Source organism: Phocoena phocoena, chromosome 19, assembly GCF_963924675.1.
Source record: "Phocoena phocoena chromosome 19, mPhoPho1.1, whole genome shotgun sequence".
Lineage (NCBI taxonomy): Eukaryota > Metazoa > Chordata > Mammalia > Artiodactyla > Phocoenidae > Phocoena > Phocoena phocoena.
The window spans coordinates 59,730,746-59,757,154 of NC_089237.1; the positions used below are offsets into that span (position 1 = coordinate 59,730,746).

Sequence of the window (26,409 nt, forward strand, 5' to 3'; positions counted from 1 at the left end):
ATAGCTCATGCCTTTCCTCCCACTGCCTGGGGACGCAGGAGGAAATAATGACAATTAGCAGGCCTCCCCTCATCTCATCTGGCCCTCCCTATCACTGTGTGGGTAGGCCCTGCTGTCACCCCATCTTACAAGCGGGAGGGCACCTTACAAGAAGGTGGTGGAATCTGCTTCCCTCGTGTGAGGCTCCTGGCAGGTCACACACTCACGCCCGCGTGAAGCGAGGGACTGACCCCGTGACCTTTGCCAGGCTGTCCATCCTAGTGACCTGGTCCCACTGCCAGATTGGTCAGTGGCTCCCGAAATCCTCCAAGGCTCCACGCGGGAGCAGAAGGGAGGGCTAGCCCGTCCGGACTGAATAGTCAACAAACACCTCCTGAGTGTCCGCGGTAGCCCAGGTCCCTTTCCACCAGCTGCGACCGGAGGCGCGGACGCGAAAACAAGCTCCGGGGTGACCTGAGTTGCCCAGGTCAGCCCCGCTAGGAAGTAGTCGAAGCGGGATCTGACCCTGGCCCCACCCGGGGGGTGCACTTTGACCCCCGCAGCACCCGCCTTCCCGCTCCCCGGGGCCGCAGCTGGGCGGGCCAGGGGTACCCAGGGTTTCCGCGCACAGGAGCCAGCGCGCGTGAGGCGGGGCCCGGGAGTGGGCGGGGCTTGCGTCCGGATAGGCAGCGGGAGGGACCCGCCGGGGCCTGGGGGGCGGGGCCTGACGGGTTTCCCGGTGGTGGGCGGGCTTGACAGGCGGTGGGAGGAGCCGTACCCCGGGCCAATGGAGGGCGAGGCTTGAGCTTGACGGGCAGGCCCCGGCCGGCGATTGATAGGCAGGGGCCGGGCACGGAGACCGGCGGGCCAATGGGTGCGCGGGGCGGGGCCTGCGTCGGCGCCGTCCGGCCGGGGCCCCCGCCGCGCTGCCCAGTCTGGCCCCGCCGCCGCCCGCCGCGGACGCGTACCGGCCGACGCCCTGCTAGCCGCCCGGGCCGCCCGCCCGCAGCCATGAGCGTGCTCCGCCCGGGCCGAGCTCGCCGCCCCCTGGACTAGTCCCGTCGCCGCCCCGACCCGCCTGCACCATGGAATCTCCTGCCGCGAGCCAGCCCGCCGGTGTGCCCGCATCCAAAGGTAGGAACGCCCGGGCTGCGGACCCGACCTCTGCGCGGTTCCCCCGGCCCGCACCCGGGCAGCTCCCCTGCCCGGAACGCCTCCCTTAGGTCCCGGGCCCAGCCGGACCCCAGTTTAGGCCTTGGGGCTGCACCCAGGCCCGAAGTCGGGAGAGGGTCTCGTTCTGATCACCCCGTTCCAGGTCAGGAACCTTGCTTGGACCTCCCACTTTGGGCCTTAACTGCACCTTGGACAGGAACTCTCCCAGTCTGGGTCTCTCAGCTGGACCCAGGTGGGATTCACTCTGATCTTGCACCCAGCCCCCTTCCACTCCCGGGTCCCAGGGCTGTATCCAGTCTGGGCCCCCAGTGGTGCTCCCCTGCTGCGGATCTCTCTGTAAACGCCCCCTCCCGTGTGGCTGCCCTGGCCACGGTCCAGCTCAGAGCTCCCCGTCCTCTCCCCCAAGGCTCTCCACCCTCCTAGGTCACACATTGCCCCATCCCTGGCGGCCTGCACCCCGTCCTGCAGCTCTGTCTGCAGCCCTGTCTTCCGGGGATCCTCTCTTGGCCTCCCACCCCACCCTACTGCATGGCCTCTCCATCGGCTCCCTCATCTGGACTTGCAAGCTTCTCTGTGCACGGGGGCGGGCGGGGGGGCGGTGCTCACCTCTGACGCTGCCTGTGGGTCCTGGGCTGACTGCCCGGTGGGTGCTGGCCGTGCGATGGGCTTGCTCTTGTTTTCTCCAGGCAGCCGGCCTTCCTGGAAATGTCTGTGAGGTGGCGGCTGCGGCAGCAGGCTTTGTCATGCAGAGGGGGAGGATGAGACTTGGAGGGCGAAAGGGGGATTTTTTTTGGCAGGAAGAGGAAAGGATGTTTTTGGCATGTCGGAGTCTCAGCGGGCTGGGCTGTGTGAGAGAGTTCCAAACCGGACGCAGCCGTAATGAATGGGCTGCCCGCGGCTCCCTAACTTGCTGTCTCTGGGCCTCGGTTTCTTTATCACACCTACCTTCCGTGGACTCCTGGCGTAGGATGTGAGACAGTGAATACTAAAGCGCTCTAGGCAAGTGTGGGTGCTGAGATGAAGAGCTCAGAGCTGCTGGGGAAGGGGTACTTGCTGCGTTTTATTACTGTCACCATTCTTGCTGGAAAGGCCTCAGCCATGTGGGATCCAGGCCTTGCCTCTGTTGGGCTGTAGCTGCAGAGTGAGGGGGAGAAAGGTAGCAGCTGGCACCTAGGGGGCCCCTAATCAGGGGTTGTCTCTGCCTCTTTTTTCTGCGGTTGGGGGAGCCCAGGCAGCTGGAGGGCTTGTGGGGTCCCGGGGAGGGTGTGGGTCCTTCGCTGCCTCTGCTCCTGGCGGCTGCTGTGGCTGGGGCCAGAGCCCAGCCAGCCTGGTGGGCAGGGTAATTACGTCTTACATAAGTGGGAGGCCGGATCCCTGACCGTTGCCCAACCACTGTGAGTAACCCAGGAGGCACTCGATGGGGAAGACAGCTGGGGAGGGACTTGGACTGCGCAGACCTCGTGGAGCTTGGGAACCGGGAAATCAGACGCTTCTTTTCCCCAGATCCAGGTGTAGGCCTGGCCTGGCCAGTGCTGTGAGACCTCGGGCAGGTCCATCAACCTCTCTGGGCCACAGTGTTTTCATGGGTGGACAGAAGAGGTTGGAAGCAGTGTTTGTTTTTGAAGGCCCTTCAGCTCTTCCAGGCAGGGAATGCCTCATCAAAATAAAAATTAAAGTTGCAGGGTTGGGAAGGGAGAAGGGTCATGGGTGTGAAGGAATAAAGCACTTTGGGGAAACACTCAAATGCTGTGTGACCTGAGTCCCGGCATTGCCTTCTCTGAGCCTCTCTGCAGAGAGAGGGCCGGGATGCATTTCCAGTCTGTGGGTCCAGGTAACAGATGATATCGGGTGGGGACGCTGTCATCCTCTTTGGGGTCTGTGGCAGCATGTGGTGGGGAAGCCATAATGACCTCTTGCCAAAAATCCCAAGAGCTCCCGCTTCCCAAGGTTTTTCCGTGTGCCGTGCGCTAGCCCATTTATTGCTCACAGCCCCATTCGCAGACGAGGTTCCGCTGAGGCTCAGAGGTGTTCATTGCCTTTCTTGAGGTCACACAGCTGTGACAGATGGAGCTGCTGTTCTAGGGCTCAGTGCTCCTCTGTGTCCCATTTCTGTGATGGGTGCTTGGGCTGAGCTGGTGGGATGCTCCCTCTCCCCCGTCACACCTCTGTTCTGAGGCATCTCCTCTAGCCCATGCCTGACCTGGAGGACGGACTGAGCAGAGGTGATGTCTCCTGTGTGCAGAGCCCTTTATAGCTGGCACATTTCATGCTCTCTGCGGTCCGACCCATTTGTCAGGTGACAAAACTGAGGTCAGATGGGAGGAGTGGCTTGACCCAGCCCTCCGAGTCCTGGGCACAGGCCACAGTTTGTCCTTCTCGCCACCTTCTCGAGGAATTTGGACCAAGCAGGATGTGGTTGGTGCTTGACCTTAGGGAACTTTACCTCTAAGCTTCCTGCCCTGCAGGGGTGCCCTGCCCCCGTCCTCCGTGCCACAGCCCTTGGGAGTTTTCTGGGAGTGCGCGAGGCCCCAGGCCCTACAGCCCTGCTGTTTTCCCCGCTTCCTCGCCCACATGCCATCTCTGCCTGGGATCAGAGGCCGAGGGCAGCCGCGGCCAGAGGGCAGGGGCACGTTTGGTCGGCACAGTCTGGGTCTGCTGCCTCTGGCCACGTTTGTCCTTGGGGTGCCCCCACTGCACCGTGAGTGCTGCCCCCGTGGGCACTTCCTGGTTGATCCTCAAGTGGCTCCCGGATGCCTGACGGTGACACTGAGGCTGCAGGAGCACCGCGTCCCGGCCCTTCCTGCTGTGCAGCTGCCCTCCCCTGACCTGTCCTGTCCTGTCCTGTCCCGGCTCTCAGAAAGATTGGAAGGTGGCACTTGGGGACTTCCCCCACCCCTGGCGTGACGCACAGGAAACTATCCGCCAACCTGTGGCTCAGGGCCTGAAGGGAGCAAAGTTCTCAGTCGCTTGTGTGGGGAGAGGGCCGGGGCAGCGGAAGGCTTCCGGCGTGAGTCAGCGGGCACTGGGCGCTGACTCACCCGTGGGGCACGCCAGCCGGCTTCAGCTTAAAGGGCCAGTGCCTGGCCGCTGGTGGGTTGGAGGGGGCTGGGAGTCCCCACCTCTCGGGCAGCCTGTGGCCCAGAGCTGGACACGGAGGTGGCACCCCTCCTGGACCTGGGATAGAACCGGGAGCCCCCTCCTGGCCCTGCGCCCACCCCCCCGGAACTTCCTCTGTTAGGCAAGGGCCCTGCTTCCTCTGTCCAGGGAGCCGCGGCCGTTTCCCGCCCTTGGCCCACGGTCTCCTCTGGCTCCGATGTGCTCCCGGGGGCCGCGGGCGGCCGAGGAGCAGAGGTGGTGCGGGGTCCCCCGGGCTCTTGGGAGACAGGGCTGTGCAGAGGTGAAGACTCTGCCGTCAGATGCCAGCTCAGCCCTTTCGCTGTGACATTGGACGTCCGCTGCCTGCTGTAAATGCTTTCAGTCCCCTGGCACCGCCCGGCTCTCGGATGTGAGGCCTCGGTTTCTTCACCTGCAAAATGGGAGTGGGAACCCTGCGTGCCGTCTTGCCGGCAGCCGCGAGGACAGGTGTAGATAGCCTCATTCCACTCTTGCTAAGTGTCGGGTCCTGGGAACAGCGAGACTGCCCTCTGCCCACAGAGAACCTCAGCGAGACAGGAAGTAGGGCAGAGCCTGGGCTCGGGGGTTTGAATTCTCAGTTGCTCCACTGCTTCCCAGCTTCCTCACGTGCCCTCTCTGACCCTCAGTCTCCTCTTCTGTAAAGTGGGAGAAAACAGCCCCCCACCGGGTGGTGGTAAAGGTGGGAGATGGTGTTCGTCAAACAAATGTCACCTGTGGTTATTTTCTCATTGTTATGGTGGTTCAGTTGTTCGTTGCTGGATGAATGGCCAGCATGGGGACCTCTGGTGATGGACTTGAAGCTCTGTGACACGACTCTGGCTGCAGGGCCCTGTAATGGCAGCTAGAATATACCAGGTTCTTTCCCCACTGCTCCCCAAGCTGGAGCTGGGAGCTTCACTGCCTCTTGGGCCTTCCTGGGGAGGGCTTGCGGGGAACGGAGAGGACGGCGGGCCTGCCTCGGCCTGCACATCGGCGTCCCCTGCAGCATGGGGGCGTGTGGGGCCGGGAGTTGGGAGGGTGGGAGCCTCCTAGGCCAGCCCCTCAGTGGGTGGAGCTCCGTCAGGGCCAGGCAGGGCACCTGCTGCAGGAGCGCAGGGGTAGGTGGAGAGCGCCCTAACCGCGGAGCGGAGGGAGGCCGCGGGGGAAGTGGTTCTGAGGGTCCAGCTCCAAGGCCTCCGTGTCGGTGGGCGGCAGGGCTGAGCTGAGTGGGGAGCAGCTGGGTGGGGCCTAGGCCGCTGTGGGGAGCATCGTCAGCGTCTTGGGAGGGGACACTGTCGGGTCCCAGAAGAAGAACGCCACGCAGGGCCCTGTCCCAGCTGGGTGCGGCGACGGGGCGGGCCTCCCTGAGCTCAGCTTCCCACGCTGGGGCTCATCGCCCTCCCGGGACTGGCCGGGCCTCTCGGTGTGGCCCCTGTGGTCAGGCCTGCTTCCCCAGCAGTGGCCGTGGAAACCCCCCGAAGCCTCGTGTAAAGGGCGTGAAGAGCAGGCAGGGCTGGGAGGCAGCCCCTCTGCAGCTCAGACACCACGCTTGGGCCCATGTTCCACCCCAGAGGGGGTCACCAGGCTCACCCTGACAGGGCTTCCCCCTGCCCCCTCCCCCCAGTCCTGGGCACAGGTCCCTGTCACCCTCTCCCTGTCCTGAGGTCCTCTCTGGGGTGTCCTTGCAGGCTGAGCTGGCATCCAGGGGCTGCCCTGGCTTCTCTGGGAGGCGTGTCCAGTCGCCTCTCTCCCCCGGTGCTCGCCCTGGGCCGCTCTGCACTGGCCCTTCTGCCCTGTCAGGGCAGACGCCGGAAGGATATATGGAATGTACCTCTACGTTTTAAAGAATAAAGAAAAGTGAATTCTGTATACCCAGCACCCAGCTAAAGAAATCCCACCATACTGTGTGCCCGCAGCCCTTCAGCGTTGCCTCTCCCTGACAACTGTCCTGATGTGTGTGCTCATCATTTCTGTATTATTGTTTTCTTTTTTTTTTGCGGTACGCGGGCCTCTCCCGCTGCGGAGCGCAGGCTCTGGACGCGCAGGCTCAGCGGCCGTGGGTCATGGGCCCAGCCGCTCCTTGGCACGTGGGATCTTCCCGGACCGGGGCACGAACCCGCGTCTCCTGCATCGGCAGGCGGACTCTCAACCACTGCGCCACCGGGGAAGCCCTGTATTATTGTTTTAAATCAAGCCCTAATGTACGTGTGGCGTCGTTAAGCTCACTGGCCTGCAGGAACCCCGGGCCGGTGTCCACGCCGTGGTCCGTGGGACCAGCGTTGGTGTGTAGCGGTGTTGGGGGAGCGGCTAGAGCTGGCTGGCGATCAGGCGCTGCACTGCGGGGGTGATACCGGGACCTGCGTGGAGGATTCGGCGTGTTAACACGTGGCAGCACTAAGTGTGGGGCCTCAGGGTTAGCGTGTCTGAGTGCCTGCAGCTGTTCCTCCTGTTGCTTCAAGTGGACGCTCAGCCCAAGCGGTGCAGCGCTCGGCCTGCGCAGCTACGCCACAGCCCTGAGTTGCCTCGTCTGCGTCACTGTGCAGCTTTGAGGGTTTGTCTTAAGGTTTGCACGAGCCAGTGGGCACGCAGGGACAAGCGAAGGGCCTCGGATGTCCGCGGAGGTGTTTGGGTGCCACCAGGAAGTAAAAAGGGGGCCAAGGGGCATTGCTGTGCCTCCATAAGTCGCTGCTTCCTCGGTGTTGGCGGTCAGCGGCTGCTGAGGCCTGGATGGGAGGCTGCCTGAGACCGCTCGGCGCGGGGGCTGGAGAATGTTTCCTGCCCTTTGTTCTTCTGCGCACCTGGGTCTGGGCCTCTGGCCCACCCCATCCCCTCTCACTCCAGCCCAGCTCGTCCCGTCCCGAGTTGCCCTGCGCAGACCCGGATAGTGTGGTTGGACCACTTCCAGCCTGAGCCCCCTGTCTGGATTCCCCCGCTGCAGAGCTCTCCAGGTTGCCTCCTCTACCCCGTCAGCCTCAGCTCAGATCTCACCTCCGCAGGGTCCCCTGCTTCCCTTTTCTTCAGAGCACTCAGCACTGTGGAAATCGGCGTAAACGGTGTGCACCCGGACTTTGTTAGTTGGCTTTGTCTGTGGCCCTGTCTCTCCCCAGCCCCGGGCGTCTAGGGCCGGATCGTTCTGGCTTGTGGGGCAGCACCTCTGGCCCTGTACCCACCAGATACCAGTAGCATCCCAAGTTGTGACAGCAGGATGTCTTCAGGCTTTGCCATGTGGCTGTGGTTAGAGCGTGATCCTGGGAGGGCAGGGCCCTGTCTGCTCACTGCTGAAGGGACGGATGCTGTGAGCTGGGTGGGCTCGGGACCCTCCCCACGGGCTCTGCAGACGAGAAGGGCCCTGGAGGTGGGGGGGTGGGGACGAGGGATGCCGAAGGCCTCTGAGGCCAGGGCCTGGCCCGGGGCCCACTGTGCCGCTGTGGGGGCACAGGGCAGGGCTGCTGGGTTGAGCGCCCCCCCGCCCAGCCTGTCACTCCCCTGTGGGCTCGGTGCTAAGGGCACTGTGGCGGGTGCGGGCCTGGCCCGTGGAGGCTCCCAGGAAACGGAGAGCCCTCCCCTCTGCGGGACCTTGGGGAAAGGCCACTGCAGAGCTGGGGAGCCGGTGTGAGCGTGAGGGGACGTCCCTGCTGTGCCTGCCTCTCCCCCCGCAGAGCAGTAACGGGGGGATCACGATATCAGGGGGTGGGGGTGGGCCTTGGCTTAGCTTGCTGATAGACGTTAACTGTGCAGGTCAATCTACTGCCCCCCTGAAAGCCTCCCCCTCTCGGGGCCTCAGTTTGCCCACCTGAGCAGTGGGAGCGGGTTGGCCTGGTTGATCTCTCTCTGTGGGACCCCCACAGGATAGAGGTGGCCAGCTGGGGGCAGGGCCGGGCGGGGGCGGGGGCGTCCTTGGACATCTGGCCTCTGACACCTCCGTGGTGGCACGCGCTTCCTTACCTGATGGGCCCGGACCCGGGGGACCCAGGACGTCTCCAGCAGGATTGGAAAGCACGAGAGGCACCCCAAATATCCAAAAGTAGGAGGCGGGAATAACAAAGTGGGAGCCGGTGTTGCTTTCGTCGGGGAGGCCACGGGTGAGACAGAACGTGGCGGGGTGTGGGGCTCCCGTGTGAGCGAGGCCCGGCAGGGCCCATGGAGCGGGGCTGTCTGCCCTGCCCCCCGCCGCGGCCGCAGCCTGAGAGCCGGGCACGGCCGGGTTGTTGGAATCTCCCCAGGCCCCGCTCAGGGTCTGCTCCCCACCAGAGGCTCACTGTGACCTCGCCTGGTGCCTCCTCTCCGACCCTCTTGGTGCAGCAGACCCGTGAAGACGCTTCCGGGGCTGCTGAGGGCGTTGACAGAGCGGCCGTCTGGGCTGCGGGCCCCGTGTTAGCTTGGGTCCCACGCGTTTCCAGGGGGCTCAGTCTAATCTTCCTCGCGCCAGGACCACTGAGGCAGGGGACTGGACCGCGCGGGCTGCGCTGATACCCGTGCGAGGTCGGTCCGATGTCCCCACGTCACAGTTGAGGCCCAGAGAGGTGAAGTCGTTTGCCTGAGGGCACCCAGGTAGGAAGTGGCCGCTTTGCGGTTCGAGCCCCGGCCGCCTGGCTCCAGAGTCAGTGCTGCCTCTGAGAGGTAACTACAGGGCTGTGACTTGTGTGGAGCCGGCTGGACACGGGAGAGCCAGTTAACAAGGGCACTTTGCTGCATGACCAGGGGGGCCTCTCTGAACGGGCAGAAGCTGAGGCTCACGCATCAGCTGGGACAGAGTTGCAGGGGAGAGCATTCTGGGCAGAGGGAACAGACAGGAAAGGCCCTGAGCTGGGAACAGCGGTGGCTCATTCAGGTCATGGCTGGAGTCCTCGTTGCCTCCTGTGGCTCCCCTGGAAGGCCGGAGCGGACGAGGACACAGGCACCCGGTACTGTGCCCTCCTGCACCGGGAGCTGGCGGGCTCGTCGTGCTTTGCTGGTGGCAGCCCACAAAGTCTGTTTGTCGTGGTGACAGTCGCCACAGTGGCCTGCACCTGGGCAGCCCTGGCCCGGAGCAGACGGTGGGAGGGGCCGGTGTCCTGTTTCTGGCCGCCCCGCAGACCCAGTTGTGTCACTCTAGACGTAGGCCTGGGGACCCTGACAGGCAGGGCCTCGCCCTCTTCCCCTCCCCCCCACCAACACTGCAGCCACAGGCAGGGAGACTGAAGCTTGTCAGGGGGACGTTCCCAAAGCCCAGGGCGGGCCGTGGGTGTGCAGGCTGAGCTCAAGAAAGGTGGAAAGGGGGCTGAGAGCAGAGAAGGCGCAGGAGGGCCTGCGGCTGTGAGCCCCGGACACCCCCACGTGGATTGTTACCTTTTAACTTAAAATGTTTTATTTTCTGGTTACGAAGTAGCATCAAGTCAAGAATAAAAGCCACTCATATTTCTCACTACTTAGCATGGATTTTTTCACCTCTGCAGAGGCGCTGATGATAACTGGTGCCCACCTGTGGGCCATTAGAGGGCCGCCTACTGGGTGCCAGACCCTCGGCCTTGCCTTTTAGGGCGGCAGGTGCACCTCCGAGCGAGCGAGAAGTAGAGGTGCGGGCAGGAGGGCGCTGTGCTGGGCTCCAGCCGGGCTGCAGAGCTGGGCTTCCTTTGGCCTGGCCTGTGGCCTCCACACGCCGTGGACCCCTGCGCCACCTTGGGGCCTGGTGGTGACTTAGTCTGATCTGGGGCAGCACAGAAGTGGCCTCAGGAACTGAAGCCCCGGCTTTTCTGTTTTCCTCTTGGCGTGTGGAATGTGCTGGCTTCCCTTGGCGGGGGCGTGACAGGCCTGTCCCTTCCTCCCTGCAAGAGGGGCGCTGTGAGCCGCTGGCCTGGCCTGTTGGGGTCTCCAGGTGTGACTCCTGGCCAGACCCTTGACTAACGTGCAGTGACTCCATCTCCGAGCCTCGGTTTCCCCAAGTAAAATGAAGCTAAGAGCTCCTCCTCCAGGGTCGTCGGGGCGTCTGGAGGAGGTGGGAAGGGCCCGTGTGTGAGTGGCAGGTGCTGCTTCATGGGCGAAAGGACTTTGGAGGGAGACCCCCCACCCTGGCCCCTGACAACCAGCCACCTTGCCTCGTCTGTAAAATGGGATGAAATCTCTCCACACACAAGGTCACGATTGGGCAGCTGGCACAGCCCTGTGCTGGGGGCAGGCAGTGGCGCCGGTCAGGTCCTGGACAGGCCCCTGGGGGTTCAGAGGTGGCGAAGTAGCTCGATGCAGGCTGAGCGCTGTTCTAAGTGCCTTATCTGATAACTCTACAGGGAGGTGCTGGTTTTTGTGTGTGTGTGTTTTTTAAATTTGGTTGTGCTGGGTCTTACTTGCGGCAGGCGGGCTCCCTAGTTGTGGCACGCAGGCTGCTTAGTTGTGGCATGTGAACTCTTAGTTGTGGCACGAATGTGGGATCTAGTTCCCTGACCAGGGATTGAACCCGGGCCCCCTGCATTGGGAGCGTGGAGTCTTAACCGCTGAGCCAGCAGGGAATTCCCAGGAGGTGCTGGTTTTGTCCCCATTGTATGGATGAAGATACTGAGGCTTAGAGAGGTGTGGGCACTTGCCCGAGATCGCCCAGCCTGTAAGGGGCAAAGGCGGGATTTGAACTTGTGGCAGAGAGAGCCCATGCTTTTGGCAGCAGGGTTGCACGAGAGCCGAGCCTGGTGTGGAGTGAGCAGGGGCCCCAGCTCTGGGGCTGTGGGCTGTGCCGTCAGAGCACTGACTCGGCCGCGGGCCCGGGGCCGCCTGGGTCAGGGCCTTTGGCCAGGATTGAGGCTCTCCTGCCGGCCGCCAGGGCACAGACGGATGCACCTCAAGCCTGGCATCTGGGGGCCCCTGGGGGTGTTTCTATGGAGAGGCTGCAAGTGTCTGCCTACGTCACCCACCGTGGGGTAGATGCTGGGACCCCAGCCCCACCGGACTTTTCCTGGTGGTTCACCCAGCTCTCAGGACAGCTGGGCGCGGGCCTCGTCTTCCCAGGGGCACTGATAACCCCTCCGATCATGGACAGTGGTGGCGGCCCCGCCCCCGCTGCTGGGCCGGAGCGCGTGGGCCTGTCTGGATTCACAGATGAGGCGCTGAGGCTGCACAGCAGGGTGTGCCGGAGGCTTGATCCAAACCTGGTTCAGAGGTAACTTCAGGAGGGTGTGCACAGGGTCTCCTGGTGCCCTGTGCACACCTGCGGCACGAGGCACGGGGCCTTGGGCGGGAGGCGGAAGGACGTGCCTGCAGGAGAGGCACGTGGGCACCGTTTCTGCTCTGGGTGGTTTCGGGAAGTCCTGGTCGAGTCCCAGGTCTGCCCAGTGCTCTCGATGCCGATTCTTCTTTAGCACCGACCGTGTGCCGGGCACCGGGTCGCACTCTTAGCTGGCCAGAGAGTCCCGGAGAGGCGACACTTCTTGTCAGTCCCTGGCGGTGAGGGGTGAGGGAGGCGTTGCCTCGGGACTCAGGCCCACCCTGCACCCTGGGGCTGGGAGTGGGCTTCCTGGGGCCGTGTGGTGAGAATGTGCACAGGCTCCGGCCTCCAGGGTGAGTGGGCCCAGCCAGAGCCGGCCCTGCCCGCACCTTGGGTGGTCTTCCTCCCCTGGGACGTGGGCCCCGCCAGGCCCCTCTCACCTCCCACCCTGTTGGCTAGAGCTGGGGGTGGGGCTCCTCACAGATGGGGATACTGAGGCCCAGGGGCACTGCAGTGTGCCCGGGGCAGTGGGCCGGGGTGAGATGAGACCATGGGTCCGTCCTCCAGGCCTGGATATGCCCTGCTTTGGCCCCTGCAGGCCTGCTGGGCTTACTTCCCGCTTCCCCAGGAAGGTGGATCCCCAGGAACCTCCCCCGCTCACAGACCGGCGTGAGCCTGGGCGGGGATGCCGACAGCATCAGGGGTAGCTGTGGGTACAGGCACCTCAGCCTCGCCGCCTGTCCACGGGGAGGGCTGTGTGGAGGGCTGGGGAGCTGGCCCCGAGCACAGGCAGGCTTGGCGGCAGTGGGAGCTCGGCCGGTCCAGCGCCCTCACTCCACAGGGGACGTCCTGCCCTGCCCTGGCCAGCCCTGGCTGTGGAACCAGCAGACCCGGGTGCACATGCGGTCCTTTCCTGACTCACCTTCCTGCCCTTGGCCCTGGCCCCGTTTTCCAAGCTGAGCCGGTGCCCTGGAAGGTGGTATTTGTCCTCATACTTTGTCCAGCTGGGGCCCCTTCTGGGGAAGCTGAGGCTGAGAGGGGCGGGGCGCCTGCACACGGGGTCCCGGCCCACAGGCCTGGCTGTGGACACCCCAGGCCGGGTTGCATGTGATGCCTGCCGGCAGGGCCCCCAGCCTGCGTCTGCGCTCCAGCACGACGGGTGGGGGCGTCGAGGCTCAGAGGCGGGATGGGCGGCAGAGCCGGGGCTCCGGCTTGGTGGGTGCCCCCCCACCGAGGTTAGCACTGCAGGGGGGGTGGGGTGGGTAGAGGCCCTGCTACCTTCCCAGGCTGCTGGACAAAGCCCCACACGCTGCGCGGCATCAACACCGGAAGCTCCTGTCCCCCGTCTGGAGGCCGGAGCCCACCCAGGTTTCGCAGGGCTGGTCCTGCTGCGGCCGTGACGGGAGGAACCTCCCCAGTCTCGCCCCCGGGACTGCAGACGGCTGTCTTCTCTGACGCGTGTCTGTCTCTGTGTCCAAATTTCCCCTTTTTAAAAGGGCACCTGTTATGTTGGATTAGGGCCTCACCTTAAAGACCTCGTTTTAACCTGATCATCTTCCGTAACTCTCCAAATAGGGTCATGCTCGGAGGTACTTGGGATTAGGACTTCAGCTTTCAGGGGTTAGGACACAATTCGGGCCTTCGGGAAACTTGGGACATAGGACTCTGTGTGGGTGGGAGCGCGGGGGCCTGATGGGGGCCGTGGGGGCCAGTCTGTGATGGTACGTCTTCCTCAGAGGCGCCGTCTCTTCTCAGGTGGCTGTGGGGTGACTGTTCCAGGAGGACTGGCAGGGCTCAGGCCCTCCAACCCAGGCTGGGCACGTCCTCTGGGCTCCCGGAGGCCCCGGAGCCCCGTCATGGCGCCGACCACGCTGACCCTCGGCGTCTATGTCTGTGCCGGGACCCTGGGGCTCCTGCCTGTCCTGGGAGATGCTGATTGAGCAGTGGCTGAGCGGACGCTCCCTTCTCTCCCTCCCATTTAGGAAAGTCCAGGAGGAAGAGGGATTTACGAATCTCCTGCGTGTCCAAGCCGCCGGCGCCCAGCCCCACGTGAGTTGGCCTAGGGTTTCCCCCGGCACCGCCCAACAGCCTCCTGAAGGGGCCACCGTGAGAGCCGGGCCCCTGCCTGGGCAGCACCTCCTCTGGGCAGCTGCGGGGGCCACGGGCCTCGCACGTCCGCTCAGGGTCCTGCTCTCCCGTTGAGGACGGAAGGCGAGGCCCTGGCCGTGTCCGCGTGCTGTACCGCATGCTGCCCTGCAGACGCTCCGTGGCTGGGGGTGGGGGCTCCCGGGCAGGATGTGCACCAGGCTGGGCTGCCCGCTCAGGAGGGCGTGGCTCCCCGGGCTCACGGCCCCACTCCTCCCTGCAGGCCCCCCCGGAACCTGGACTCCCGGGCCTTCATCACCATCGGGGACAGGGTAGGTGTCGTCGGGCCCTGGGAGGTGGCTGCGGGTGGTGGACGGAGCTGGGCTGGGGCGGAGCGCTGGCTCCCCGCTGCTGACCAGTGGCCCGCCTGGGGCAGAGGTGGTGGCTGCCTCCTGGGGCCCTGGTGAGCCGGAGCCGGCGTGGAGCGCCCCGACCCCAGAGGAGTGGTGCTGAGCGCGCAGTTCCCTGGCCCTGCCCTCGGGGCCGGTGCCCGGGGACCTGCGTTTCACTCGCACTTCCCGATGGCTTGGGAGGCCCGGCTTGGGGACCGTGTGTGGACCACAGGACACGCCGAGGGTGTCCCGTTCATCCCCTGCTCACTCCCTTTTATGGCTGCTCCCTGTGAGGCGAGGCCCTTCTGTTGTCCTCTCCGTGTCCCCGGTGCCTGAAACAGGGACTTGCGTGCAGTAGGTGCCGAACGAGTGGTTCAGTCTGGCCACCTGAGTGGGGCGGGGCGAGAGGGAAGGAGCATCTCTCAAGGGCCCCACGCCGCTGGGAGCACTTCCCAGGCCGGCCTGCTGACACCTCGCAGCAGCCCTTGGAAGGAGGTGCTGTGCCTGTTCTGTAGAAGGTGAGGGGAGGCTCAGAGAGGTTAAGTGAGTTGCCCCAGGGCACACAGCGGAAGTGGTTGGGGCAAGATTTGAGCACACGTCTGACTGGCTGGCGGTCCTCTCTTTCTGCTGCCCCAGTGTCTCCACTGGTGCCTGACTTGGCCCCCGTGAACCCTCTCTATTTTGTGTCCCCCAAGAACTTTGAGGTGGAGGCGGATGACCTGGTGACCATCTCGGAGCTGGGCCGAGGCGCCTACGGGGTAGTGGAGAAGGTGCGGCACGCCCAGAGCGGCACCATCATGGCCGTGAAGGTGAGCGGGGCCCCCAGCCCGGGGCTGTCAGGGCCGGGGGCACCGGGGGCCGCGCCTGCCTCCCAGCCCCTGACCGCAGCCCTCGCCCCGCAGCGTATCCGTGCCACCGTGAACTCGCAGGAGCAGAAGCGCCTGCTCATGGATTTGGACGTGAACATGCGCACGGTCGACTGCTTCTACACCGTCACATTCTACGGGGCCCTCTTCAGAGAGGTGGGCCCTCGGGGGGCGGGCCCGGGGGCTGGGGCTCAGCCAGGCCCAGGCCGTGGTAGGGGAGACACGCCAGCCTCACCACAGGCTGGGTCAGAGCTGGCAGGGGGCCCAGGGGCTTGGGGGTGCCCCAGGGGGTGCCGCACCCAGCCTTCTCAGAAGGCTGTCTCGGGTAGGGGCGGGCGGTGGGGGGCTGGCGGAGGAAGGGCCCGTCTGCCAGGCTCAGAGCTGGGACGAGCTATGGGGTGGCGGGGGGGGTGCGGCGGGTATGGGGCTGAGGCAGGAGGGGTCTGCAGGGCCGGGGCATGGAGCTGAGCTGGCACAGGCAGGTCCCAGAAGCCCCCACTGGAGGGACACAGTCACTTCTCTCTGGAGCCTGCCGTGGAATTAGGGGTCAGATGGGGGAGCGCAGAGGTGACAGCGGGGTTGGGGGGGGCTGCCGTGTGGAGCCAGCAGAGTGGGCAAGCCTCGGGGGAAGGGGGAAGAGCTGGGAGGTTGGGGCATCCGCAAAGGCTGAGGGCTGTAGGTGTGTCGGGGGCACTGGCCGGCTCCGGGGAGGTGGGCACGGGAGGACGCCGGCCCAGGCAGTCCTGGGCGGGCATGGCTGAGTTCCCGATGTCCACGTGCAGGGAGACGTGTGGATCTGCATGGAGCTCATGGACACATCCCTGGACAAGTTCTACCGGAAGGTGCTGGACAAGGACATGACGATCCCAGAGGACATTCTCGGGGAAATCGCTGTATCTGTAAGTGGCTCAGGCCCTGCTGGGGTGGGGGTCCCGATGATGTTGTCTTGGGCAGAGTCGGGCTCCCAGTATGGCCCCCAGCTGTGGCCCTGAACCTGGGCGGCTGCCCCTCGAAGCCCAGCTGCCGCCACCCTGGACCAGAGCCTCCCTGCTGAGGAGACCGGGGCTCCTGGAGCCGCGCAGCTTTGGCAGAGCCAGGCCCTCTGGGCCTTTCTGAGCTTCTAGGCCACGAGAAAGGACTTAGTGTTTACAACTTCCTCATGCCCAGGACGAGGCCGCTCTGGGGCAGCTCACAGAGGCATGGTGTCGGGGGAGGGGTTCGCATCCGTGCTTGCCTCCTGAGCTTGCATGTCCCTAGGGCCGGGCGGCAGCCCCGGGCATGAGCGCCCCGGCAGCCAAAGCAGAAAGGGAAATGGAGTCAGCGAACCAGCGGTCCTTCCTCCTGACCGCACCTGCGAACGTGCGAACATCCCCCTGGCGTTGAATCAGGATCTTTGGGGCCATTCCTGTGGGGAATGGCTCCGAGCATGTAGCCCACTGACTGCTGAGGGAGGGGGAGGAAGCAGGGAGGCTGCAGAGGGCTGGGTTCTACCAGGAGCCTGGCAGGGGGAAGGGACAGCACCCTGGGGGCTCCTAAGTCTGGGACTCTGCAGGGTCGTGGGCATGTCACTTGAGACCCTTGCCCACTCAGAGCAATGCAGGAACCCAGTGCGTCCTCACCAAGGTTGCTGGGACCCCACAGCAAAGGCTGGGATGTGGGCAGGGCCTAGGGTAGTGAAGGGTTGGGTGTGTACCTGGGAGAGGGCGACGGATGGCCCTGGGTGGGGTGTCTTACAGCTCTGTCATTGTTGATGCAACCGGGAATCACAGCCACCCGGTCTCTCTCCCCCTCTTCCTGTTCCAAATGGCAGATTGTGAGGGCCCTGGAGCACCTGCACAGCAAGCTGTCCGTGATCCACAGAGGTCAGTGCCCAGGCCGGCCGGGGGAGGGGCCTGGCTGCTCACACACACGCTCTTGCCCAGTCCTGCTGGGCCCGCACCGCCGAGGCCCAGAGGCAGCCGGCCCTGACGTGCCTGTTGGGTCAGGCGCTGAGCCTGTTGCCCGGTCCAGGCCACTGTCCACTCCTCCAAGCCATTTTCCTCAGCCCCCAGGCCCAGTCCCAGTTCCACTGGCTGGTGCTCCGAGCACGGATGGGGTGGACCGTTGTCCTGGGAAGGCTGAGCTATCTTGTTTTGATGTGTTATGTGTTGCAAGACACGCAGGGGGTTTGTGTACCACTGCGTGAATCTGATCGTTGTTTACACTGTGTAAGCCCCGCGCATCAAGGTGAAGGTGTTTCCAGCCTTCCCCGCCCTCCCGGCATGTTCTCAGCCCTTCCTGCTCCGTCATGCCCCCAGCCCCCCACGCCCTGGGGCCACACTCCTCTGATTTTCCCACAGTGGGTTGGTTTTGCTTGTTCTCAGCCTCCCGCTTGGCCCGCTGATTCTGAGACTCACCCGGGCAGTGTATGTCCTGCCTCTTCGTCTGTGTTCTGGGTGCTCTGCTTTTCCAGGCCAAGTTCCTTAGGCTAAGCCCCCTTGACCACTCAGTGGCAGGTTGTCACGGAACCTTTGGTCCTTTTTCTGGGCGTCTGTGTCCACACAGAAGTCCCCATAGAAGGCAGCAGAGATGTGTGTGTGTCCTGTGTGTGTGCTCGCTGGGCGGTCCCTGCTGTGCCCTCCCGCACACTCCACGTCCACCTCGAGTCCGGGGGCTCTGGGTTCTCCCGCAGACCCCTCTCCTGTGTTTTAGCTGCTGCCCTGCGCTTCCTGGACAAATCTGCCGACCCCTCTGGGTGGGCACGGGGTGGTTTCCAGTGCCCACGCTGTCAGTGACGGGACCCCCTGGAGCCTGGGTGGACTGCAGAGCTAGAGGTTGTGCTGGGAAGTGGCGGCAGAGTCCCAGCTGGTTGGCTGCAAAGACATGGTCCCGGGCAAAGCCCCAGAGCCCTGACCTCCTCCCCTAACTGTGGCTGGAGCCCGGGGCTCCTGGCTGTGTGGCCACCAGCTCTGACCTGGGCAGTGGGGGCCCCACAACCAGGAGCTGAAGGGCGTGTCCTGCCCCTGGCAGACGTGAAGCCGTCCAACGTGCTCATCAACAAGGAGGGCCACGTGAAGATGTGCGACTTTGGGATCAGTGGCTACCTGGTGGATTCCGTGGCCAAGACGATGGATGCCGGCTGCAAGCCCTACATGGCCGTGAGTGGTTCCTGGGCCACCCCAGGAGGAAACAGCCAGGCTTGGCCACCCCCGCCACGTCCTGTGTCCATCAGGGATGAGACCTCCCCAGACCCCGAATTTCCTGCCGTTGGGGGCAGAGGGGTCTGCTGCCCGGCCCTCTCCACCCCTTTCTGACTGGCCCCGTGGTGCCCATTTGGGTAATAAGTCTCACCTCAGGGAGGTGGCTGGTGGGGCCTGCGGGGTCCCACCCCTCCCCCAGTGTCCCGAAGGTGGGACCCCCAGGCAGGGCAGCTGGGTGGCAAGACTCAGGCCTCCACCTTGAGACCCTGGCCCTCGCTGGCCTCAGCTTCCTCATTTGCCCCGGGCGAGGTGGGATGGGTGAGCCCTGGCCCCTCGGTTTGGGGTGGGGGAGGCCAGACCCAGCTGAGGATGCCTGGGCGACCCTGCTCTGGTCCCTCTTGCAGCCTGAGAGAATCAACCCGGAGCTGAACCAGAAAGGCTACAATGTCAAGTCCGACGTCTGGAGCCTCGGCATCACCATGGTACCACCTGGGGCTCCCTTGCTGTTTGGGAGGGGCTGTACCAGGTCCTTGAGCTTCCGGGACCTGGGAAATAGTTTAGCCTTGGACAGAAATGTTGGTTGGCTTCACAAACTGAGGAGAGACTGTGTCATCAAAAATTACGGTGTCTTAAGGGGAGCATCTGCAGGTGCCTTATGCCCGCCGTGGGGTGAGGGGCAGCTTTACATATTCTCGGCGTCTCTGATGACTCGTCCATTGGACTTTACCCGGCGCTCGTGGCGCTTGTCGAGAAATCACAGTCAACCCCAAATTAAGTGAGCTCCCTGTACATGTGGCCCCCTCACGATCACGGTGAGACTCAGCCCTGGCGCTGGACGCTCACACTGCTTCTCCACGTTTACTATCACAGATAACATCGTGCTGTGCATCTCTGTGCCCGGAGGCTGTTGATATTTTTGTGGGCTTTTTTTTGAGCTCCTTAGAAAAAATTACCAGGAAAGGAATTACGAGGTCCAGGGTTTGGACACTTCTCTGTCTTCCTACTTGTAAACTCTGGTGGTCCTCCTCTGCTGCCCAGGCAGGGTCCTCACTTCTGTGTGTCGGAATCATTGGAAACTCTAGGAAAAAACGCAGGCTGAGTTTGTCCTGTGAAAATCCAGGGTCACACCCACACGCACCGCACTGTACCGCCTCCATCTGTGGGATGCATTTGTGTCTTGGCTGGAAAGGGGCCTTTAGCCTAACGGGAAGGTGCTTTCTTAGCACAGTGACTAGCGATCTGTTTGGGTGCCAGTCACCACCAACAAGAAGCGTTTGCTTGAGCTGAGGTCTCTTCTGTTCATTACGGTGATCACTTGTCAGGGAAAGGGGCCTGGGTGGACCTGCTTTGTGTTTTCATCTCAGCGGTCAAAATCGGAACCCAGAGTTTGCTGTGAGCTGCCTTGGGTCTTCGTTGCTCTGTGCGGGCTTTCCCTAGTTGCGGCGAGCGGGGGCTATTTTCGTTTCAGTGTGCGGGCTTCTCATTGTGGTGGCTTCTCTCGTTGCAGAGCACGGGCTGTAGGTGCGCGTGTTTCAGTAGTTGTGGCGCATGGGCTCAGTAGTTGTGGCTTGCGGGCTCTAGAGCATCAGCTCAGTAGTTGTGGCACATGGGCTTAGTTGCTCTGCGGCATGTGGGATCTTCCCGGACCAGGGCTCGAATTCGTGTCCCCTGCATTGGCAGGTGGATTCCTAACCACTGCACCACCAGGGAAGTCCTGAGCTGTCAGTCTTTCCCACAGATGACTGCTGCCAACTGCAAGTGAGGCACCCAATGCACAGGGAGGTCCGGGTCTAGTAGGAGAGATGAGGCCATGGTAGCCTTGTGTCCAGGGAGTCAGGGAGAAACAGTGATGAGGTCAGAGCTGGAAGGCTTCCTGGAAGGGGAGGCGTTGGAGATGGGCCTTACAGGTATTGGTGGCTGGGCAGTGGGGGCTCTGTGGAGGAGGAGGGGCCTGTAAACTTCATTTCCTAATGGAGTCTGGTGGATTGTTGCACAGTCCAGTAGATGAAATTCATGGTCAAAGGCAGACCTCACAGTCTAACGTTCCTTCTGCAAACACATGAGAGTCATTTCATTTCCTGTTTGTCCTTTCAGTAATAACAACAGCCCAAATAAATGGCAGCAGACGCTTAAGTCATTGTTGAGACATTAGGGAGTGGCCTGTGGCAAAGGAAAGGGAAACTGGTTGCCTATCCGAGTTCCTTTGCTGCTGGCAGCCTGTGGGAGAGCGTCCCCAGGTTGGCAGCTCCTCTGATTTCTTCAGATTAGCTGAAACCTGGGTTTTCATGTACAATCTTCTGAATTCAGATTGTTTGAAAACCTGATGATAGCTAAGCCAGTCAAAACTCAGGGTTGGATTTGCTCCGTGAGCCATAGCTGCTGGCTGGGTCAGAAGAACTAACCACTGGTGTCCCCTTGGCTTTCATCTTTGGTATGATGTCACCTATCAGCCCCTGGACCTGCCTCACAGTCCAGCTCTGGGTGCTGGACCAGGACAGGCAGGATCTATGAAGGCCCTGCTTCCGCGTGCAGAATGTGGGTGCATCTGACCCAGTGCCGCTGTTTCCACTGCAGATCGAGATGGCCATCCTGCGGTTTCCTTATGAGTCCTGGGGGACCCCGTTCCAGCAGCTGAAGCAGGTGGTGGAGGAGCCATCCCCGCAGCTCCCAGCTGACCGCTTCTCCCCCGAGTTTGTGGACTTCACTGCACAGTGGTGAGTCTCAGCCCTGCCTGGACCTCTGGGCCTCCCCAAGCCCAGTCAGTACCCCTCCCTGTCCTGGCCAGATCCCAGCTCCTCCCTGGGCTTGGTCTCCTTCTCCTTTAGCAAATAACCCCCAAACAACATAGCATCAAAATAAGTAAGGCAGAAATAGTTTGAGTGCAAGGAAAATTTGACAAACTATGGTCCTAGTGGGGAGATTTTAATACAGTCCCTCTAGAAATGGACAGATCATGAAGATGGAAAAAGAAAACAAAAAGCATATGGAGGATTTAAATGCATAACAAATTTGCTTTCATTGCTGTTTAGAACTTCGTATCAAATTAAAGAATGCCCACAGGATCCTCATAAAAATTAATTATGTTTGAGATTACAAAGGAAACAGAGGAAGAGGCAGAAGGCAAAGCCATATAGGCCACGTTCTCTGACTGTAATTAGCTGGAACAGGAAATCCATAACTGAAGAGAAAAAAGCTACATGCAAATTAAAAGTAAATTCTTCTAATGCACTCTTGGGTTATGAGAGAGATTTAAACAATAAAATTATAAACTAGTCAGAAGTGAAGACGATGAGAATATAACATGTCAACATCTATGTGTTGTGGCCAAAGAGATACTCAGAGGAGAATTCGTAGCCTTTATTTCTTTTATTGGAAAATAAGAAAGACTGGAGACAAGTGAGCCTGGCAGACAGAGTCATTTTCTCCCAAGAGCCGTGGTAGGGGGTATCCCGATTAAGGATACCAAGTAAGTGATTGTTAATGTTAGCATTTTGGTATTGGGATCATTGCAAATTCCCTAGATCATTATAGAGACAAGAAAGCTAACACCCCAAGAGGCAAAGAAACTTGGTCCAAATCTCTGTAGTTTGCACCATGGATCCCACTCTGCCCTTGGAAGCGCCCCCCAGAACAGTCCGGCCCCTTCTTCCCTGAGCCCAAGGAGCATGTGTGTCCCCTTGCCGCCCGGGCAGGGCTGAACCCAGACTGGCTTGGCTGGCCTGGATGGGCTGGACTCACTTCTTCCCTGCCAGTCTGGCCCCAGCCTGCCTCAGCCTGCCCTCAGCCTGCCCTGTTCTGTCCTAGCCTGAGAAAGAACCCTGCGGAACGCATGAGCTACCTGGAGCTGATGGTGAGTGTGGGCGGGACTCTCTGGGAGAGGGCTGCATCTGTGCACAGCGGTGGGCAGCTCCTCTAGCTTGCCTGGGCATTCACTCCTAGGAACTCCCGTCACTCATTCACTCGTGTGTACCCCGGCTCCCTCCTCCCCACTCCATGCCAGGCCCTGTGGAGGGAGGCAAAGTGCAAGGGGGGGACAGGTGGACCATTTACTTTGGAGGCATCAGGGAAGGCTTTGCAGGGGAACTGGGCCTAGAAGGGTGAATAAGGATTTACCCACTGAGGGACAGAGGCCTAGCATGCACGGGGAAGAGTGAGTTGAGGGTGGCTGCGGGGGGGCTGAGGAGGAGGCCATGAACGTTGCCTCTGACAGGAGGGCTTCTGGGGGGCAGAGGTCCTGGAAGGATGACTAGGAGTTTGCTGGGCAGGAGAAGCATGTGGGGGCACCTCCACCTCGCCCCCTCCGAGGTGACTGCCTTCTCTCCCCATCAGGAGCACCCTTTCTTCACCTCGCACAAAACCAAGAAGACCGACATCGCTGCCTTTGTGAAGGAGATCCTGGGAGAGGACTCGTAGGCGGCGGGGCCTTGGACCCACTCTGGCCCCGCGGCGCCGTGCAGCCCTCTGTGCGGCAGTGCTTGCCCACGCCCATAAGCTACTGCCAACCTGGCCTTGGGCACCCGGGAGGAATCCAGGGGGCTGCTCCCGCCTGACAGGCTGTTGGTTCCAAGTGCCAAAGAACCGGACCATCGGGGCCCTCCGGTGCCTCTGCCCCTGCTGCTCCAAGGACTCTGAGACTCTGGACTCGGAGGGGCCAGACGCCCCTCACAGAGAAGGCAGTGGTGCCTTGTACAGGCTGCTGCCTTGGCCCGGCCCTGGATGCCACCCAAGTTGTATATTTTTTTATCTCTCGATTGAATGGACTTTGCACACTTGGCCCAGGCTGGCCACACCTCTGTCCCGGCATCGGTAGGGGGACCCAGTAGGGGGATGAGCCACGTGAATCCCCTGGAGCCCCCAAGAGGCAGATGCCAGAGCCACCGAGGCCTTCACCCCAGCACTGGCAGACGGGGCTCTAAGGGCACCGGGGCCACCTCGCCCCTGCCTGCCGCCTCTAGGGGTGTTGTTTCACTTTTATGTTTTTAATTTATCCTCTTGGTTTTTTTCTTCCGCTTTGTGGGTTTGGCTGGTTTTTCTTGCATGGTTTGGAGCCGATCACTTTTCTGTCACCTGCTAGGGGACCATGAGGCTAAGACCTGCTCTCTCTGCTCAGGCTGGGGTCTAGGGGGATGGGCCCAAGGTCTCTGCTTAGAGAGGCGCTAGGGGAGCCATCCAACTCACTCTCCTTGGGGACCGGCTCGATGGGGGCTGTGGATTTGCTTTTGGTATTGTTTTAAAAAAAAGAAGAAAATATATTTTTTTGAAGAAAGGACTTGCCCGTCCAGGGTCCTGTCCCTGATTGGCTGGGGCAGTTACCTGATTGCTGTTTTAATTTAAAAAAAAAAAAGTGGGACAAAAGGTCGTGTGAGACTATGTGTCATAGCGGCGAGCCCTCCTCCTGCTTAGTGACGGCTGGTGGCCCTGGAGGGGGCACCCCTTGCCCCGGGACAGGGACACGGCAGCGTGATCAGGGCAGTGGGGGCCTCTCACCTGCCGGGGCCCTGCACTTCCACATGTGAGGACACGAGGCTGCCCCCAAGGGCCGTGACGAGCTGCCAGGCCCTTGCTGAACACTGGACAGAGCGGCAACACAAGCCCAGTCCCGAGGGGCCACCTGTCCCCCTGACATTGATGAGTGCATTGCCAGGCGCTGCACCTGGGCCTGGGCCGTCACCTCAACTGAGGGGTAATGTCGTTATTCCCAGATGAGAAAACAGGCCCGGAGAGCCGAAGTCACTTGCCCAAAGCCACATGGCTTGTGAGATGGAGAAACAGGCTTGGGGACAGGTAGTAGCCCCTACAGAGGAAGTGGGGCAGCTGGAGGAAGGCATCCTTGGCAAGATCCGGTCTGGCTCTGTCATCCTCGGGGCCTGGGCTGGGGCAGAATGGGGTAGAGGCCCTCTTCCATCAGACTGAAGCAGAAGGGGATTTATAGCTCATGTAAGCAGAACTGAGGCTGGCTTCAGGCATAGTGGGACCCAGGAGCCAGGTTAATATCCCATGGAACTCAAGTCTGCCTTAGCTGTTTCCTCTGTCTCAGTTTCACACTCCCCACACGGGGCCATGTCAGGACTCAGTGGCTCCCACCAGCTTAGCAAAGGGGCCCAGAGCTCCCACCGAAGTCCCAGGGCCGGCTCTTCTCAGCTAGGAAGGGTCATAACGCTCATCCCCAAGCCCATCTCAGGCTAGAAGGACCCAACGCAGGAGAGTCAGCCTCCCTACATCCCAAGGTCTGAGGACTAGCCTTGCTAGTCCTCCCAGGGCAATGGGTGTGTTCCCACAAGGAGACACCGATCCCCTGGGGCCCATCTCCCCTCTGCCTCGTCCACCAGTCCTCCCAGCCTCAGTTCGGCCAGAGCCAGAGTCCGATTCTCGTCCCCAGGTAGCCTCAGTCTGGGACAGCCTCTACCTATAACCGTCCCTGGCACAGCATTTAACAGCTCCAACCTCCTTCCCACGTGAAGGCTGTTGGCACCTCGGGGCCTTTGCACTGATTGTGCCCTCTGTGTGGAACGCTCCTCCCCATCTCCTTGTGGCCCCCTGCTCACCGGTTCCTGTCTGCCCTGTCACTTCCCCAGGGAGGCCCGGCACCTGGTCCCATCGGTGTACTAACCTCTCTCTGAATTATCTGGGCCGATCGGACCCGCCACCATCGTGTGCTCAGTGCCCGCACCCGGGGAGCGCATTGAACCTGTGTTCAATGAAAACACTAGTGAATGAACACACGAAAGGAAGGACGAGGGCGTGAGTCCTGAAGGTGCGCGCGTGGATGTGCGCGTGGGCGGATCGCCCTGCGTGCGAGTGCGGCTCCGTGTGCACACACGGCCCCACACACACACGCCCACGAACGCACGCACGCACGCACGTGCGCGCGCAGGACCAGCAGACCCAAGTCCCGGCCGCGGCCCCGGCCCCTCCTCCCTCCGCGGCCACCAGGAGGCGGCAGAGCCCGCGCTTCGACCCCGCGGCCCCGGAGCGCCCGCCCCCGAGCCCCACCCGCGCTTGGGCCTGGAGAGGGCGGTGCCTGGGTTGCGGGGAAGGGGTCGGGGGGACCCTCGCCGCCCAGCTCTGCGCCCCGGACCGGAGCCCAGCCGGCGGCCCGCGCGCGTCCGTCCTCAGCGTGGAGGCCCGGAGGGGAGCCTGGGGCCGAGGGAGGGCGACTCCTGACGCACGTTCTCCTGGGTGCACAGCGCTCTACAGCTGGCAAGTCATCTGCAGTGTCCAAAGGACTGCGGTTTACAAAGCCCAGAGCTGTTTACAAAACACAGCTTACAGAGTAATTTATCGTGCACAGGGCCTCCGCAGGATTATGGGGCGCTTTATAGCTCAGCAAGTGGTTCCAGTTTGCCAAGCCCTGGCTGTATTAGAACGTTAGCGTTTGTAGATTCCTCTCGGCATTAGTGCAAACACGGTTGTTCACAGGTTCAGGTACTATTTAGGGGACGCTTCAGCTTTTACAAAGGGTGTCCAGGCATCCAAGTGGGAGAAGCCAGTGTGCAGGTCACTGACATTTACAAAGCACATGCCAGTGCCCAGGCCCTTGACAGTTTATTCAGACCGTGATTGCCGCACGTGGCAGGGCCCCCTTCCCTGTCCCTAGGCTGTGGGGTGGCGGTCATGGGCACAGGGACCAGATGGGCAGGCAGGGGCCTGTCCCAGACCTGGGGTGAATGAGTCTCCCTGGACTGACAGCCACATGGTGGAGGTTCCTGTACTTTCTGTTTCAGTTACAGCCACGAAAGCCTCCTCGACCGCCAGCATTAAAAATACAGCGTCTAGGGGCTTCCCTGGTGGCGCAGTGGTTGAGAGTCCGCCTGCCGATGCAGGGGACACGGGTTCGTGCCCCGGTCCGGGAAGATCCCACATGCCGCGGAGCGGCTGGGCCCGTGAGCCATGGCCGCTGAGCCTGCGCGTCCGGAGCCTGTGCTCCGCAACGGGAGAGGCCATAACGGTGAGAGGCCCGCGTACCGCAAAAAAAAAAAAAAAAAAAAAAAATACAGCGTCTGGGCCTGGTTGAGAGCAGGAGGTGGCCTCTGAGGGAGAATTTGGCGACCTCCCTTCTAGAGGCCAGGAAAGGCGGCTTTGCTTGTTAGACACCAGCTGGGCCTCCCCTCTCCTCAGAGTCCTGCTGTAGCTCCGGCCTCCCTCTGTCCAAGCCTCCCCATGGCCCCCACCAGCCAGCCCTCCCCCCACGCCCCCACCCTTACTCTCCCTTGCTCCCTGTTCTGCAGCCATGCCGTGCTCACCTGCCTCAGGTCCTTTGCACTAGCTGTCCTCTACTGCCCGGAGTGGTCTCCCCCAAGCCATCCTCCTGGCTGGCTCAGGACACCTCTGCTCACCTCCTCAGAGATGCCATCTGCTCAGTGAGGCCTCCCTGACCACCCTGTCTCTCTGTCCCTTTGCCCTGCTGTGTTTTCCTCAACCTATTTACTCACACTCTTGTCTGCTGGCCAGCT

General features: G+C 62.2%; 1 protein-coding gene across 1 annotated transcript; it reads left to right on the forward strand.

The window, feature by feature from the left end:
• Positions 1-911: 911 nt before the first annotated feature.
• MAP2K3 (mitogen-activated protein kinase kinase 3) lies at positions 912-23,287 on the forward strand. Its single transcript, XM_065896556.1, has 12 exons — positions 912-1,113; positions 13,417-13,483; positions 13,803-13,851; positions 14,607-14,720; positions 14,814-14,933; positions 15,560-15,676; positions 16,588-16,639; positions 17,787-17,914; positions 18,361-18,438; positions 20,531-20,670; positions 21,761-21,806; positions 22,286-23,287. Exons 1-12 carry the CDS (start codon positions 1,065-1,067, stop codon positions 22,367-22,369), a joined length of 1,044 nt encoding a protein of 347 aa, XP_065752628.1. The 5' UTR covers positions 912-1,064; the 3' UTR covers positions 22,370-23,287.
• The last annotated feature ends 3,122 nt before the right edge of the window (positions 23,288-26,409 follow it).